Genomic DNA, 17,458 nt, shown 5'->3' on the forward strand with positions numbered 1-17,458 from the left:
TTCCGGCTCGCTCCGGTGTGCACAACACAGTCGGTGGGTTTTGTTGACAAAAACCAAAGCTTGTTTTCAAAACAAGACGCTGGCTGGCAGTGGCCGAGCCTTTTCCAGCACAGAGCGGAGCTGTACTCTCTGTCCAACACTTTGCGTCATTACACACCGGCACTAACGCTGCGGGGCGCAGAGCCCCGGCCTTCGGATACATGAGGGGCTTTCGACAAGAAGTGTGGGTCAGTCACGCATGAAATTCTCGACATGAATCTCAGCGCTGTCGAATACTGTTGGACTCGCTTCCGCAGCGGAGCAATGGTCGTCAGTGCAGGATAGGATAGTGCAACCAAGACATGAGCAGCGAGATTGAATTCGAGCAGCGACATAGGGATTTCGCTCTCGTTTCTGCAGAGCTGATGGTCGCAGCTTTCGCGACAGGCTTCAACTATTGAGACGCGGATGACTGGAAGGCGCCTGACAAGCGGTCGTGGCAGAAGCTCGATTCCATGTCAGCCGATACGGAGGTCGTAGAAGTCTGGCGGATATTAGATACCTGCATCCAGCTCTCTCGCTTCCTTTTGAGTGCCAGAACCAACTTACTGCCTCAATCGAAGCATGGCGTAATATGTGAGTTGGTCACGTGATCGGTGGCGGACTCTCGTTCCTCAAGTCGGAAGACCTTGAGTCAGGAGGATGTCGTGCAGCTATCGTGCCCTGCTTTTTCTATCCATGGACACAAGTGTCAAGTTGACACTGTCAACCTGCAATCGCCAGCCAGCAATGGCTTGCTTAAGAGAGCGACCTGCATCACAAAGTTCACTGCGCTACGTTAACGCGGACACCACGATATGACAGAATGCATTACAGTAGCGTACATGTATCAACCATTTACTGCAAGACGCTAAACATTCTTCAAATACGACAAGTCCACCGTGGCGGTCGAGGCATGACGGCTTCTGTTTCTCTGCGTGGGCTTCTCGCCTGCCAAGTCCTTGTGGAAGATCTCTTCAGTCTTCTGCGGCTGTGGGCTGTCGGACCCTGCCGTGCTGGAGTCGCTATCTCCCCGGTTCGAACCTGAACGATAAGTCGGCAGCTGTAAGAACTATGAGCATTCACTTTCTACAATCGCTACAATGCCAGGCAAGCCAGTGAACGTACGGGTCGTGCTTCCGGTCGTGCTCACCTCGGCGCTGTCGATGGAGATGAATCGGCCGCTGATGCTGCCGGGGGTGCTCACGCTGTCCGAGTGCAACGACCCACTGGACGGCAGCGTGAGCTCCAGCTGCCGGTTGGTTCGCGCCAGGAAGTCGTCGACGCAGTGCACGCAGATGCGGTTGAGCTTCTTTCGCCCCTGAATCGCGCAGTAAACGACGTCGCAGCAGCTTTTGCAGATGAGCTGCACCACAGCCCACACAAGACCAAACAGTGTCAGCTATTGCGCCGAATAACGCGTCCCAACTGCACCACTATCCTCACTTACCTCGCTGCAGTCTCTGCACTTCCGGTGCCGTCCCCACTTCGGCAACACTGCGCTGCAGCCAGCGCAAAACTTGCCATTCACGCGCGTCTCCTGCGGTTCCACCCCCTCCTTCATGACATGCTCCAACCGAATGAGGTGCTCAAGGTTGTGCGGGTTCTTGGCCTTGCGATTCGCCACGATCTTCGTCATCCAAGGGGGAACGCCCTGTGTGTCAGCATCGTAGTACGTGACGGCCTCGAGGATATTGGGCTTGTCGGTCTCCGTATACACCGTGCCGCAGTAGTGCAGGAACGCTCGAACCACATTGTGTGACCCCATCAGAGGTGGACAACTGCGGTGTTCCAGCGACTGGGTCATCCGCGCCCAACCGCGACGTCCACGCTCGTCCACAAAAGTGTCCATGTATTCCAGGTACACAATGTCTCGCTGGCGGATGAGCTTCGAAGGCGAGTGCCACAGCGACCACCGCATGCCGCAACTTCGGTACGGGTGCTCCTTTGTAGGCGCCAAGAAGCGGTAGATCTGCTGCGACTGGGCGAACCCGATAGCGGCGTTGGTGCGGTCGCCAAGGAACACGTCGACCAGCTCCGGGATCGTCGCGTGGATCTTCGTCTCGGCGCAGACCGTGGCGCGCGTCGTACGCGCGAACGCGCTGACCTTGGTGGCGAACCCGTTGGCCTGCGCAAACCGGACGTTCTTGAACAGCTCCTTGTACTGCTGGTGCGCGAGCTTGATGAGGTCCTCGCGCTCGTTCTCGTAGAGCTGCACGGGGGTGAAGTGGATGGGCTCCATCGTACTCCCACGCCGGGGAGTCGACTGCATCATAGTGAGGAGAGTTCGGCACAGCGGTCAACTCTTCTTCTGCAAGTCAAACTCGGAAGTGGAGGCGATGAGCGCTGCAGACTGACCCAATTCCGTAATGGCGATGCTCACTCGGGAAGTTGAATGAAGCGTAGCGCCGACGTGCGCACCGCCACGAAACACTTGCAAGTCTATGCGCACGCTTCTGCAGAGTGGTTCGCACTTGCTGCTTTCGTATCGGACCCTATACACGCAAGGTTAGAACCGCAAGGTATCATCAGTGATCTCGTCGCCGGTTGTGGCAGGCCCTCGGAACCCGCAGAGATCGCTTATCCCCATGCACAGCCGAGGAACTCAACGCACTAACTTTATGACGATATTTTAGTCCCGTGGGGTTTTATTTGGGACTATAAATTGACCTCATGGATACACTTCAAACTCAGAGTTCCTTCCTCACCGAGAATGGAGGACGCCGAAAGTGAGCTGCAGCGACTCGAATCCAACCACTCGGAGCTGCTGCTGCATCAGGAGACACTAAAGAAGCAGTTGGCGTTCAAGAACGACCAGCTGAAGCAGTTCCAGGCGGCGGTGGAGGAATGCAACAAGTTGCTGGCTCAGTCGCCTCCAGCCAAGTCGGACGTGACAATGCCGGAATAATTGAGGGGGAGGACCAACAAGTTTGAACGAGACAGTGGCCTGCAAGTTTACTCTGGTGACTATGAACGAACGCAACGTTTGATCACAACTCACGTGCCATTATACATCAACACACAATAAAACAAAAACAAAAAAGAGAAAAGCAAGAAAACGAAAACAGAAACTCTTCATCAGCATTTCACGCTTGCCCCACCGTGCCAATAAATGTCGTTCGCTCGCTCGCTCGCTCGCTTCTGCTTCTTCTTCCGACCTCCACTGCACACCGAACCAGTCTCCTCCAAGCGTCCTCGTCCCCACTTGCGCTGTCCTCGTTTTATCTGGCAATGCCCTTGTCACCTCTTGTTTCGTTTTGCGCATGAAGGATCCACTCCCCACTCCCGTGTGCTCTCACTCCTCTTCCAGCTACTTTCATCCGCGACTACATAGTCTCCATTTGTGAACCCATTGGTCCACCACCTACATCGATCCAGCCATCGCGGTTCCGTTCGCAACGTCAGCCCCCATCGCGGTGTACGACGCATTAGAAGCCGGAGGAATATTCTACGTAGTCAACAGTAGTAAGAAGAAGGCAATATCATTAGACAGCACATCATAGCACAATTGCACAATGGCGGCAGTTCACATCCAACGGCCAACAGCAACAACACTGTATGTACCTGGTACGCACGTTGGGAGGCGTAGCGGCGGTTCATAGCTTCAATGTCGTCGGGCCGCGTGAAGTCGCGCGGCTGGTCCTGCTGCTGACGCTGGTGGTGGCCGTAGTGGCCGTGGTGTGCCTGCTGACCAGCAGGCTGCTGCTGCTGTTGCTGCGACTGCTGCTGGTACCCGCCCTGAGACTGGTTACCCTGCTGGGCGTACTGGCCGTAGGCACCGTAGCCATAGGCAGCTCCCTGCTGGTACTGGGGGTAGCCGTAAGCGGCATTGTAGCCGTAGTAGTTCTGCAACAAGAAGAAGAAAATAGTGAGCAACGTCAGAGCTGGCAATACGGAGTCGTTATCCACACAATGCCTTCATCACGAACCTGGTAGCCGGCCTGGTACTGGCCGTACTGCTGCTGGTTGTAGTAGTTGTTGTGGTTGGCCGCACGCGCAGCAGCCGATCGTCCCCACGCACACCGCACCTTCACGCCGCTAATAACCGTGCCGTTCATCTGCGTGATAGCAACTTCCGCGGCCTCCTTCGACGTATACTGCACGAATCCGCAACCGCGTCCAGGCGGCACCTTCACCGACACAATTTCGCCCAGAGCGCCGAACCGGGCGCGCAGCTCGTCCTCCGTCGTGGAAGGGTCCAATCCTCCCACAAACACCGTCGTGTTGGTTCCCTCCTCTTCAGGGGCTCCAAAGGCTCCCTGCTGCCGGGACTTGCTCCTCTCCGTGGCCACGCTCACGCGCATCGGGCGCGACGAGCAGTACACGCCGTTCATCGTCTGCAGCGCCTGGTCAGCCTCCTCCTTGCTGCCGAACCGGACGAAGCCGAAGCCCTTGGACATCCGCGTGACGGGGTCCATGACCACCTTGGCGCCCCTCACGCTGGTGAAGCGCGAGTTGAACGTGCTGAGCAGCAGCTCGTCCGTCACATCGGGGGCCAAGTCTCCCACGAAGATCGAGTGATCGTCCGACGTCTCAATGCGGCGGCCACCGGCGCCCCAGTTCATTCGGAAGCGGTGCATGGTGTTGGCTATTCATTAGTCGAGCAACAAGCCACCACAACATTATCAGATTGTTACTAAGCAATCAATGCAACAACAAAAAAATAGCCATGCTGCATGGAGGGAGGAGGGGGAGAGAGGTGAATAACTTACGGATAACTTGGCCGTTGTACGTGTCCAGCACCTGCTGCGCCCCCCTCTGGGTCGGGAACTCGAGGAAGCCGTACCCCGCCGGGTACCCCGTCACCTTGTCACGGATCAACTTGACCACCGGCTGCTCCCCTAATAAACAATAATAAAAATAAAAAATGCACATAGATAAGAAAAAATATTGTGGTTAGGCAAGTGAAGTGAAGTGAAGTGAAGTGAAGTGAGGAAAGTAAGTGAGCTTGAAAAGGTTTTCTTATTGCCGACGTACCGGCCGAGGCGAAGAGGGACGAGATGAAGGTTTCGTCCCAGTGCATCTGGATGTCCCCCATCCACAGCGTCTTGCATTCCGTCTCCATGCTGCTGCGCTCGGTCTCCGACTACAGTAGCGGACGGCGGGCGGGCGCTGAGGGCGAGAGCGAGTTCCTTTTTCGGTCCTGGGGCGGTTTGGCTTGTGTTTTTGTCTCGGTCCCCCTTTTCTCCCGCACGTGGTGACAATGCTACCGGCCCCGACGCGCCACCGAGGTCACTCTTTTTGCCACCGAAAGTGATGGTACCTCGCGGATTAGGGCTTTGTGTAGCCATACACGAAACGACGCGAGCCGAAAATGGCTCCGCCGGGTCTGTTACACGTTGCAGTGGACTGCACTCGACCGATGCCCGAGCTAACGCCTGCTGCTTTGGCCATTTCGGTCGCTGCTGAGTTGAAGACACCTGCTTGCTCGGTTGCGTCGCTGTTGTTCGACCATGATTGCGCCCACGCCGCTGGGCAGCACCGGCGACTCCATGGCCACGACGCGGCGCAGCTCGCTGGGCGTGCCGGTGTCGACGCTCATCTTCCCTCGCTCGGCCGCAGACCGCAGCGAGGCCAACAAGCTCACCAAGGCCATGGAGGACAAGTATGGCTTCCACTACGTGACCAACTCGTTCACGCAGGACCCGCTCGTGGAGCTCGACTTCCAGGCCTACTACACGGAGACCAACCTGGCCCCGGCGCTCTACGCGAGTCTGGTCTGCTGGCTCATCTGGATCGCGCTTACCATTACCGATTGGGTCGGCTACTACGACGACGATCCGGACGTCCGCGCCGCGTCGACGTTGCGCCTCTGGGTCTCCTCCATCTTCATCTACATCCCCGTGCCGACTCTGGTCGCGTGCTGTCGCTCCCGGTACTTCCTCGGCCACGAGCAGACGCTGCTCTGCCTCATCGCCCACTGCTTCGCTGCCGGCATTCTCGGCCAGGGACTGATCAAAGCGGACGACTACACGCGCTTCTTCATGAAGGACTTGAACTCGCTCTTCTCGCTTGCTTTCCATGACGAACCGTTAGGCACCTCTGGCTGGACTGATGCATCCGCACCGGCGGACGGCCCCGGTACGGCCATGGACTCAACGATCAATGCCACCACTGTGAGCTTGGATGGCTCCACGGACTGGTGGATCTACCGCAACCTCGAGTCTGCCGGTCGGGACCTTGTCCTCTCCTACATAAACCGCGGTACGTTTCCTTGTAAATCGTTGGGGGCTTGACAATGTGGTTAGTCTGCTTACTCAGATCTATGCTGCTGCATGGGCGTAGTGGCGATTCCGATGGTCCATCTGAATATGAATCTGCTGCGTCCGTTGCTTGTGTTGCTCGTGGCTCCGCTGTTCAAGCTGGACGCGTTCCACTACCTTCTTTTGGCCTTCTCAATCAACCTCGAGTTCTGCATTCTCGTGTCGCTGCAATACCCAGACTCGCGCTCGACCATCTTCGTCGTCAACAAGTTCCTGCTTGTCTTCACTCTCGTGTGTGTGTCGGCAGTGCTGGTGATTCGTGTGCGGCAAACGGACCGCTTCCTCCGACTCAACTTCCTCCACGCCAAGATTGTCGAGGAGCGCGCCCGGGCCTCGCATCTCCAAAAAGAGATCATCCTCAACGAGAACAAGAGCCTGAAACGGATGCTGGAAGAGCGCGTGGGCGGACACGGCGACGGCAGTCCCCCGTTAGACTTCGACTCGCCTATGGCCAAAGTGCTGTTGGACCTTAAGGCCCTGCAGCGCGCAACAGAATTGTCACCAGAACTACGCGAAAATCTCGACGGGATCGTGACTCTACTCATGCGAAAGGGTCAAAACCTTTTCGCACCCGACATCCATGAGCAGCTCAAGATGAAACGAGATGGAGACTTGGACGGCGACATCAAGTCTTGGGCCACCACAGTGCTCGCCAACAAGTCGTACACACGCAACCGCCGAGCCTCAGCGGTCTTTCAAAACAGCGCCGAAAATTCTGGCAGCAGCAACGGCGGCGGCGGTGGTGGGGTCAGGGAATCCGAACGGAGCATGACGGCGGGCTCCGGTAATTCTAGTGTGTCAATGGGTTCCGTAGGAGGAGCGAGTCCTACTCGTTCTGTCGAGATGAGACTGCATCCAGAGGTCACTGCACCGACTGACGAGGTGTTGAATGCAGTCGGAGAGTTGATGGAGCGCGATGGCTGGAGTGTCGACACGTTCGAGTACGTTTCGTGTGCTTTGTCACTGCCGATAGCATTGCTCATGACGGATTCGCTAACTATCGTGTGGCTCCAACAGGGTGGCGCAGATGACGAATAACAAGCCCATTACGTTCATCACGTACATCGCCTTCGAGCAGCACAACCTCTTCGAGCTCTGCTCTGTCAACAAGAGCACTTTGGCCAATTTCCTCCACTTCTTGGACATTGGTTACCACCGGAATCCTTACGTAAGTTGCTCGGGACTCAGTCATGTTGCTTATCTCCGGCTTCTGTTTCGTAACTTGACGACTGACTAATGGCTACTTGTTCTCCAGCACAACAACTGCCACGCAGCGGACGTTGTCAGCTCGGTCGAATATCTCATCTCGGTCATGGATAACGGGTACTTACAGGACTTGCTCACCTACCAAGAGGTGTTCGCAGCGATCGTTGCTGCCGCCATTCACGACTTTCGCCACCCTGGCAAGAACAACAACTTCATGATCAAGAGCGGCAGCGACCTGGCCATCGAATTCAGCGACTCGTCTGTCTTGGAGCGGATGCACCTCGCCGAAGCATTTGTCCTGACGAAAGACCCTCTCTTCAATATATTCGTGGGCCTGTCACCGGGGCAGTACAGCGAGGTGCGCAAGGCCATCGTGGAGATGGTGCTCTCCACAGACCTCACCGTCCACCTCCAGCTCGTGGGTAGCCTGAAGACAGCACTCATCTCGCAGGAAGACTCAGAAGTGGAGCACTCGCCCATGCTGCTCATGAAGATCGTCATCAAGTGCGCCGACTTGGGCCACTCGTCCAAGGCCCTCAAACTGCACGCGCGCTGGTCCGACCTCATTATCGAAGAGTTTTTCTTGCAGGGCGACGACGAGCACACGCTCGGGATGGACATCTCCCCCTTCATGAACCGCAACAGCGAGAACAGCGCCCGCAACCAGGTCGGCTTCTTCGAGTTCATCATCCTGCCGTTCTTCGAGGTGGTCGCCGAAGCTGTGTTCCGTCCCGAGTTCAAAACCATCCTGGACCAAGCTCACCAGAACTACAAGCTCTGGAAGAAGGCCGACAACATGCAGATCAACTCCATCAAAGACATCCTGGACCAAGTTCTAGACCCCGAAGCATCCAAGATCGCCGCAGCGGCCAGCAAAGCCCCCGCTGGCCACTAAGCCCGTCCATACGGCGCAGTTTTGGCGCCGGAATGCTTGCGCCCGAGCCAGAACTTGGCGCGGTCTCCGTTGCTCTCCAGCAGAGCGAATAGTAAGTAGAGACACGACACCGCGTGGCCCAGACACAGCAGCACCACTATTGTCCAGGGCCCGTAGCGAGCGCTGCGTAGCCACTGCGATGTGTGTCCAGCCGCCAGACTCTTCTCTCTCGAGTAGATCCACGCGCTGACGAGCGCGAAGCCCACGAGTTGGTTGAGCAGCGTGGCCGTGGGAGGCAGAATGATGGTCTCTCGGTACAGCACTGTCGTGACCAGCACAGGCAGCAGCGCGAACGTGTCCACCGACGGGTTGGACGAGCCCAAGACGGCCGCCAAGTCCACTAGAAGCAGCAGCACCAGCGCCCCGCACGCTGCGAACCACGCAACGCGAGCAGCGCTGCCGCTGACAGAGGAGTCGCTAGTGGCTGGTGGGTCGAACACGGAGTGGCGAGGCGCCGATGAGGACGCGTGTAGCTCGTCGTCGCTCTCGCTGTCGCTAACGGCGCGGATGATCATTGCGCGCTTCCAGGAGATCTTCCCAAGTGACGCCAATCGTCGGGCCGTGTATACAACATGGGTACAACGCGTGGAGGGTGTATACTGTATGTATACTGGTAGATAGAGCGTTGCATTCTGCAGAGTAGAAGCGATTGCCATGGCAAAGAGTAAAGCTTGGATAAGCCTGTGCTGGTACATGCCGCAAGAGGATTCTCCATTGAGGAAGGCCAGTAGTGGCGACGAGAATGGGAACTGCGTTTGAGCAAGTTGAAGTTGCATTTGACATGGCCTCGAGTTGTGAATCCCATCCAAACTGTAGCGATTGCGGGCGCTGCTGCTGCGAGATGTGTTGCACGAAGGCATCGTCTCGGTGTCGGCACCAGCGCCTCGCTTCGTGCTCAGAGGAATGCGGTAAGATGCTTAAAACGGCAAGCACCGCAGCGCAGTGCTCTCTTGCTTGACGATTCTCTGTGCTGCGGTCGCAAGGCACCCACGTCGCCCTGCTACTTGCATACCCGCAATGGAGATTCCTGGAGAGCGGACATCGCTGTTTGACATTCTGCGGTCCAATTGCGGCGGTGCTGGGCCCATGTGTTGGAACCAGCTTCAAGTTCCACGGGCGAGCCCAACAGCAAGTCTTGTCGACATTGCGAGCCATAGCATCCAGCCAGCCTAGCGCCAGCACTGCGGACACTCCGCCGAACCAAAGCTAGCTAGGAGTCTAGTGGCATACCGTAGATATCCTCGCTGCAACGGGGTTCTTGAAACGCAACGTCAGTACTTACAGTCCGGCTGTACATTCAGTGGTACAGCGTATCTCCGGTGGCAGCAGCCAACCTTGAAGTTGGCACGCGCTCCTGGTCATTCCGCATTTTGCGCCGCCATCGCGACCATCACTTCTGCGTCCTCCATGCTGCGCTCCAGCCAGCGCCTCGTGACGCGCCCGCTGCGCCTGCCCGCGCGCAGCAGGGCGATCGCCAGCTACTCGGAGCAGTACCGCCGCAGTCTCGACAAGCCCGAGGAGTTCTGGGCCGAGGCCGCGCGCGACATCGAGTGGTTCAAGCCCTGGTCCAAAGTGCTCGACACGTACGCTCCGCCTCAAGAATAAGGGTAGGAATTAGTACTAACTTGAAGCCGCTTGCATGCAGGACGCGGGGCCCATCGTCCAGGTGGTTCACGGGGGGCGAGATGAACTCGTGCTACAACGCGCTGGACGTGCACGTGAACAACGGGCGGGGCGACGTCGTGGCCTTCCACTACGACAGCCCGCTCACGAGCACCAAGACCACGATCACGTACAGCCAGCTGCTGAAAGAAGGTCGGTCTTCTTGCTGCCTTCAACGTGGAGGATCCGTTCTGATTGTGTGTGTTCTTGGTGCTGCAGTGTCGACGTTCGCTGGGGGGCTGCAGAAGCTGGGCGTGAAGAAGGGCGACCGCGTGGTGATCTACATGCCGGCGGTGCTGGAGACGACGGTGGCGATGCTCGCGTGCGCGCGGCTCGGCGCCGTGCACTCGGTAGTGTTCGGCGGCTTTGCGACGCTGGAGCTGGCGGCCAGAATCGAGGACGCTACGCCGAAGATCATCATCTCTGCGAGCTGCGGAGTGGAGCCCAAGGGCATCATTGACTATGGCCCGCTGCTCAACGGCGCCATTGAGCGCTCGGCGTGGAAGCCCAGCAAGGTCGTCATGGTGCAGCGCGATCTTTGCCCGTTTCCCATGACCAAGGGGCGTGATGTCGACTGGAGAGATGTGATGGCCATGGGCAGCCCCGTTGACGCGGTACCTGTGCTCGCGACGGATCCGCTCTACATTTTGTACACGTCCGGTACGACGGGGCGTCCGAAGGGTGTGGTGCGAGACAATGGTGGCCACGCCGTCGCGCTCAAGTGGGCTATGCGCAACGTGTTCGACATTACTCCGGATGACACGTTCTTTGCGGCGTCGGATATGGGCTGGACGGTTGGCCACTCGCTGGTCGTATACGGTCCACTGGTACACGGGTGCACGGTACGTTGCGTTTGTTTGGGGCGATGTCTTGTTGATTTATCTCGGGACTAACTTGTCTTGTCATTGCAGTCGGTTCTGTACGCAGGAAAGCCTGTTGGAACTCCCGATGCTGGAGCGTACTGGCGGCTGATCACGGAGTACGGCATCAAGTCCATGTTTACAGCGCCTACCGCCTTGCGAGCGATCCGCAAAGAAGACCCGCATGCCTTGCTGCTGAGGGGCAAGAAGGAAGAGATCCGAAAGACGTTTAAGTATGTGCATCATGTTTCGCACAGCTGCACTCTGTTGCCCGCTGCTAACCTCCACTCCTTTTGTCGTTCGTGGATGCATTGCTTAGGACAATGTTCGTGGCTGGCGAGCGTGGAGATCCGAAAACATTCAACTTCTTTTCCGAGGAGCTTGGAGTACCGCTGATCGACCATTGGTGCGTTGGTTCGTGGTTAGCATTTACCGGGGACGCATCTAACGATTGCTGGTGTATTTTGAATAGGTGGCAAACGGAGACTGGATGGCCGATCACAGCACCGTGCATTGGTATGCAAAATGACGATGTTACGGACGATGGCTACCCCCGCATCAAGGTGGGCTCGGTAGCCCGCCCAGTTCCAGGATGGGATGTTCAGCTGCTGACGGCTGATAATGCTGACCACTACGAACATCACGGCCACAATCACGAGAATGAAGAGCAAGACGCAGAGCTTGTGGTCAAGCTACCGCTTCCTCCAGGTCCGTGATTAATTCCTCATCAAACCGTCAAATTTGCACGCGAGTATTAGCTGACATTTTTGGTCGTTCCCTTGCTGTTCAGGTGCTTTGACCACGTTGCATAACAACCCGGATGACTTCCATGCCAAGTACTTCAAGCGATTTCCAGGCTATTATCACACGGGGGATACCGGACACATCGACGACGAAGGATTCGTCTACGTGAGTTACTTGTCAGTGTTGGTATAATTCTAGTATCAGCTGACAGGTGTGTTGTGGTATAACCTGTAGGTGATGTCGCGAACGGATGATGTTATCAATGTTGCGGGGCATCGTATCACGACGGGGTCAATCGAGGAAGTCATCATTGAGATCCCCGAAGTGGTGGAATGCGCGGTGGTACGTATGTATGCCTTTGAGTGTTGATACATACATGTAGTGGCCTTACAAGAATCGTTTGTCAATTGCAGTTTGGAGTCGCCGATGCCCTCAAAGGGCACGTCCCGGTCGCGCTTCTGGTGATTGACAAGAAGATTGATCGGCCGAAGGAAGAGGTACGGCAGCTGTGTGTCTTTATTATTTTGAGATCTCGGTCTAACCGTGTTGCTTGCTGATGCCCGACCCACCTTACACCAGATCATAGAGCAAGTGGTGCGCGACGTTCGTGAGCAGATGGGCAGCTTTGTCTGCCTGAAGGACGTTGGCCTCGTGGACGCTCTCCCGAAGACACGCTCGGGCAAGGTCATGCGCGCTACGATCCAAGCTGTCGCCAACTCGGCCCCGTTCCGTGTACCGGCCACCATCGAGAACGTCGCAGTGCTGGACGACATCCGCGGCGTGCTCCAAAAGCTGGGCTATGCCAAGAAGAACTCGGTCGTCACGGGCAAGTAAGGTTCAGGGTACCTGTACAGGCTGTAGCGTGCAGCGGGGGCGAATACTGTGATGAATGGTAACAGTGAGTGAACAAAGACTCAAGAAGAAGCCCAAGTTCCTTCCTCTCGTGAACAGCACTGCCAGCGAAGCAGGTTCACGAATCGTGAATCACGATCACGACTGTCGAAGTGATGCATGGCGCAGAAAACGTACAAATTGCACAATCATTCCTAAGTTTACTGCAAGATTAGGTAAGTTTTGGTACGCAAAACTACTCCGTCACCATTTCGCCTTTTGCAGCGATGGCGACAGACTCCGCGTTCCTCGCCGAGGTGGAAGACTTCCTGGTCTCGTTCGACCTGCCGACGTTCCCGACGCTCCGCACACTGGCCAGCGATGGGAACAGCGACGAGGCCTTACCCATCGACGCTGTGTCGAAGCATGAGGAAGCTCCACAACCTCTGCCGTCCAGTACTTCGGCTGCTTTGAAGAAGACGCCTCTGGACGCCGCTACGAAGCTGGAGCTCGAGAGAGCGAAAGACCGCAAGCGACGCAGCGCATACCGCGAACGTCGGAGGGCCGAGAAGGAGACTCTGCAGAAACAAGTGGGGGAGCTCTCGGAAGAAAAGGTGGCGCTCAAGAAGATTAAAGACGCCGAGAGGTCCGTCGCATCGGCGGCGTGGGAGATGGTGGCCAAGCGCCAATTGCAGGCACGACTGAATGCCGAGGAGAAGCAGCGTCGGTTAATCCAGGCGGTCGAGTCTCAAGCGAATGTGATTGAGGAGTTCAAGGGTTTCATGCATGAGCGTCTCAGTATTGTGGACGACACGGGCGATGCGATCTACAAACAGAAGCGGATTCGTCTGGAGCCTTCCGACGCGGAGTTCTACAAGGCTTTTGCAGACGAATTGGATGCCATCTATGCTCACACCGACGAAGCGTTGAAGGCGTATGGATTGGACTCGACGGATGCAGGTTGGGACGGACCGAGACGGAAGTGGAACGAGGAAGGAGACGGCGGGTACTACGTGTATGCTGATAAGCACGTGATGCCATTTGACTTCAAACACATCTGTAAGTTTACATGGAAAGTGGCGCAGTTGGATCATCGCCAAGAGGATCGTGAGCATTACGACGGCATCGAAAGCCCTGAAAACACGTCGGCATTCAAGTTTCGAGTTACCACCCGCCTCAACTCGGGTAGAACTGTGTCGGTACTCCAGCGTGCAGTTGTTCGTCGTTACCTAACCGACGATCGATCGGTAGTTGTGTGGCGATCGTTTACCGAAGGCGAAGGAGTTTTCATGGGCATGCACGCTGATGAACGTGGATGGTGTGTGTCCATTCCCCTGCCGAGTTCACCGAAGTCGAGAACGTTGACGCGAACAATGATGCGGCACGTGCCAATGCATTTCAGCTCGAAATCTGTGCAGGCACCTGATGCGAAGCAGTTTACCGGGTTTGTCCTGGACACGGGGACCGAAGATGCTAACGAGATTGCGAGCAGACTGGAAACATTGCTGCTGCACGATAAGTGAAGATCGATTACATGGTATAAAAACAATAAAAAAACTAACGGACTTTTACGCTTAGAAGACCCCCAGAGTACAAGAATAAAGGGTTTTTTAGAGAAGTAATGAAATTCCCGGGTCTACTTGAACCTCACACGATCTCATGTCGTTCTAATGCTGTAGAGTACTCGCCGGATGAACGTTTCAGGCACAGCGGGGGGAGGAGTGAAGATGCAGCATCCCCGGTAAAACCATGCCAAGATGGATGAAGCGCAGGTTGGCGTCGATATTGCTAAGCCCTCTTACGAATAGTAGACCCCCTGTCTAAGCCAATAAAAATACCAGACCGGCCACTATTCGTAAAAATCCGTTATTTGGAGGCGTACCGGTAAACGAATCATTCGAGGCTTTAGAGGCAATAATTATTAACCATAGATGCCAAACAAAGTGTCCAGATAAAAAGCATGCTTCAACCAATAACTTGTCGCTTTTTACACCACTCTTTGTCGTTTTGGCTTGGAGCTCTGCTCAAGTTAAAATAAATCGAGGTCGATTTAATAAAATGAGGCCAAGGAAAGGGACAGATCGATCTATTTAAGCCGGCTAATAACTCGAGCTACGTCAATCCAAATCAGGGCTTCAGGTCGATCTCCTCGTGGATCTGGATAGAACGAGCTCGATCTACGGCAAATCGATACCTTTTGTGTTTTCAAACGCGCAATTCGCGTAAATCGAGGTCGTCCATGCTACCGCTTCTGTATTGTACCCTGATTTGTGGACCGCCTCATCTCAAACTAGGCCATAAAAGGGGGCAGCATTTTATCTGGAAAGCACAATAAGATTTTTTACTGGGAACACCCGAAGAATGAGGGGGTGGACGACAGCTCCCAACGAATTAATAACGCGTAACTGCGCAACCTTCGTGCTACACGAGCCAGAAGGATGTCGACCGAGCAGGTTCAACGGCAACTTTCAGACAGAGGCAGGAAATGCACATCGACATCAACAGCCCCATGCCCCAGCTTCAGAAAGTGAACTGCGGCTTCATGGATGTGGCCCCGCAGGGGCCACGCCCTTGAATCACGCAGGCCACAGTTCTCCCTTATCACGGCAATCACCACCGGTACCAGCACCAGCGTTTTATACCACAGGTGTTCCCAGCCAAGTCGAAGACGACCTAGTTAGAATGCAGAGGTAATGTCAATGTCACTGTATTGCGTATTTCGAGTAACCCAAAAACACTAATCTAGACTCTATACTGCTAGTCGAAGCGTAAAATGAGTGAGGCAACTGGTACTGTACCTACGAATGGGTACGGTGTACCAGTGCAGAGGTAGAATGTGATATGATTCATATCACGATTGGTCACGCTCTGTGATTGGTTGGAATACATGATATTTTGATTAGGACATTTGCCGTAGCACGCGAAGTCAACTGTAGCAATGTCTGCAGCACGACAACTTTTCTGCTCTCTTCGATTCATTACGAACTATTTGGTTGCGTCTCGGAAATGACACAAGCACATACCCCCCTGCAGTCAGTCTTCAACGCGGGCCACAACGAGACCGAGTGCTCCACCACGTGTGCTCTACCGCGAATATTTCCTGAAAGGCTCCCCCAACACTAACATGATGCAAAAGGCATCGCCGAGACTCCATACGTCTATCGTGCTGTGATTTCGTACCTTGAGTGTTGCTCGCACATAGAAAAGAAAACCGCAAAAACAATAGCAGCTACCCCATAAAAAATCTCCACAGCGTGCTCATTACTCACCTCCTTGTCAGCTTGTGTATGTACTCGGATGAGTCCGCATCGGCGCCTTCTTCCTCGAGGTTCATCACGATGTCTTGCCGAAGAAGGTCTGGCCGCCAGTGGCCGACACCACAGCCTCCACCTTGCTGCTACGACCGTCTTGGCGTTGTTGCCGCGGTCACGGTCACCGGAAAGGACTCGCCGGTGAGCGCGGCCTGGTCGATCTGCACGGGGTTGCCCTCGCACAGGTCGCAGTCCGCGGGCACGGCCGAGCCGGCCGACAGCGTGATGGGGTCGTCCTATATGAGCCGCGTGGTGTTGATGGCCTTGTGCACGCCGTCGCGGATGTCATGGGCCTCGAGCGCGGCCTTGAGTTCGTCGTACCAGCCCACGACGTTGAGCAGCTGTAGCAAGAGCAGCACAAAGAAGTCGGGTCAGTCCTTGGTGATGGCCCCCGCGAGGAATTGGCGTCGCAGAGTAGACAGTTGCAGCCATCTTACTCGCACCGCTGGTGCGGCGCCGCTCTTGGTGCACGTCGCCGCCCTTGCCTCGCCCACGATGTCTTGATGGCCGCCACAAAGGCCCCGGTCACGGAGCTCGCGCCGTCTGTATCATCAGGGGCGGACCCATAACCAAAATCTGAGGGGGGGGGGGCCGGGCCAAAACAGGGATATGCGGCTCAAAAATAGGGGAGTACGTCGATCCGACAGCTCAGAAATAGGGGGGTAAGTGTGATGTCTTCCCAAAATCTGGGGGGGGGGGGGGCGGTTCCCCCCTAGTTTGTATGTAGGTCCGCCCCTGTGTATCATCGTTCTCGTCGTGCGTGGTCTTTTGATTTATCGCCATTTTCGCTTTTATACCGTAGCGAAAGGTCGCAACGAGATCGTGATTTCGTCCGTATCACAGTTGCCGTAAATCTAGTAGATTTAATCTACCTCATTTATATCGCACCATACTCAAGCCCAGTCAAAGTGTCATGGGTCATCAGGTCATTCACGGCAACTGTGATAGATTCGTATCACAACCCCCTACCAAAAGATCATGACCTTATTACAAATGCAGGAGATGTAGAAAATTTCAGATATGAGACCGCGGTAAGTAGATCATTTGGAGTTACGAGGAAATTTCGTTTGAAGACCAATCAAGTCTCAAATCTAACCAAATATAAAATCGGAAGTGGCATAGCGCGTAGAAAGCAGAAAATAATTTAATTAGACTGATTTTAACATAAACATTCCGTCTAAGAATCATTCCCCAAAATTCGTATGACAATGTGGGCCACATCTGAATTTGCGTTAGACACCGTGTCTGCCATTTTCCAAAGTCTTGATTCGCTTCCCTATTTAATTGTGTGGCTACACTAGCAAATCGTGATTCGCACCGAATCCGTTAGACAAGTTGTCGAACCAGGATTCACACGACCATGATGGGTAGCAAACCAATTTCCTGTGCGCGCTCAAGCGTTCCTACTCGGACTTGCATACCCCAACAAGGCACGCCTCGCGTTCAAGAGCATTTTCAAGGCAGTGTAATACGTTGCGCGCAGAGGTGGCAGTGGAATAAATGCTGCAGGCGCTCTACAGTGACTTGGCCGTGCGCATGCAGGCCTACAAGACTGGTGCCTTCGAGTTGCCTGTGCACAAAATGTAATAGACTCTCCCAAGTAATCACAGGCGTTCATTTAAATAAAGA

The 17,458-nt window shown here is 55.3% G+C and overlaps 6 protein-coding genes across 6 annotated transcripts; 3 read left to right on the forward strand and 3 right to left on the reverse strand.

The window, feature by feature from the left end:
• Nucleotides 1-900: 900 nt before the first annotated feature.
• On the reverse strand, nt 901-2,619 carry PHYSODRAFT_563606 (hypothetical protein; the record flags this gene model as incomplete). Its single annotated transcript, XM_009535154.1, has 3 exons — nt 1,469-2,619; nt 1,226-1,384; nt 901-1,107 (listed from the first exon to the last, which is right to left on the reverse strand). The coding sequence occupies exons 1-3, from the start codon at nt 2,291-2,293 to the stop codon at nt 901-903; spliced, it is 1,191 nt and encodes a 396-aa protein (XP_009533449.1). The 5' UTR covers nt 2,294-2,619.
• A 763-nt stretch (nt 2,620-3,382) lies between these two features.
• PHYSODRAFT_520170 (hypothetical protein) lies at nt 3,383-5,083 on the reverse strand (the record flags this gene model as incomplete). The annotated part of the gene is made up of 6 exons (XM_009535155.1): nt 3,383-3,466; nt 3,583-3,864; nt 3,948-3,977; nt 4,047-4,606; nt 4,731-4,859; nt 4,996-5,083. 6 exons carry the CDS (start codon nt 5,081-5,083, stop codon nt 3,383-3,385), a joined length of 1,173 nt encoding a protein of 390 aa, XP_009533450.1.
• Nucleotides 5,084-5,510: 427 nt separating this feature from the next.
• On the forward strand, nt 5,511-8,382 carry PHYSODRAFT_520491 (hypothetical protein; the record flags this gene model as incomplete). Its single annotated transcript, XM_009535156.1, has 4 exons — nt 5,511-6,222; nt 6,304-7,240; nt 7,299-7,449; nt 7,537-8,382. The coding sequence occupies 4 exons, from the start codon at nt 5,511-5,513 to the stop codon at nt 8,380-8,382; spliced, it is 2,646 nt and encodes an 881-aa protein (XP_009533451.1).
• On the reverse strand, nt 8,379-8,936 carry PHYSODRAFT_317816 (hypothetical protein; the record flags this gene model as incomplete). The annotated part of the gene is made up of 1 exon (XM_009535157.1): nt 8,379-8,936. One exon carries the CDS (start codon nt 8,934-8,936, stop codon nt 8,379-8,381), a length of 558 nt encoding a protein of 185 aa, XP_009533452.1.
• Nucleotides 8,937-9,828: 892 nt separating this feature from the next.
• On the forward strand, nt 9,829-12,521 carry PHYSODRAFT_518916 (hypothetical protein; the record flags this gene model as incomplete). Its single annotated transcript, XM_009535158.1, has 10 exons — nt 9,829-10,004; nt 10,067-10,236; nt 10,303-10,925; nt 10,995-11,176; nt 11,263-11,349; nt 11,416-11,651; nt 11,734-11,852; nt 11,922-12,029; nt 12,101-12,184; nt 12,267-12,521. 10 exons carry the CDS (start codon nt 9,829-9,831, stop codon nt 12,519-12,521), a joined length of 2,040 nt encoding a protein of 679 aa, XP_009533453.1.
• Nucleotides 12,522-12,805: 284 nt separating this feature from the next.
• PHYSODRAFT_518945 (hypothetical protein) lies at nt 12,806-14,041 on the forward strand (the record flags this gene model as incomplete). The annotated part of the gene is made up of 1 exon (XM_009535159.1): nt 12,806-14,041. One exon carries the CDS (start codon nt 12,806-12,808, stop codon nt 14,039-14,041), a length of 1,236 nt encoding a protein of 411 aa, XP_009533454.1.
• Between the last annotated feature and the right edge of the window lie 3,417 nt (nt 14,042-17,458).

The sequence above is a fragment of the Phytophthora sojae genome (assembly GCF_000149755.1).
Source record: "Phytophthora sojae unplaced genomic scaffold PHYSOscaffold_8, whole genome shotgun sequence".
In the NCBI taxonomy this organism is placed as follows: Eukaryota; Oomycota; class Peronosporomycetes; order Peronosporales; family Peronosporaceae; genus Phytophthora; species Phytophthora sojae.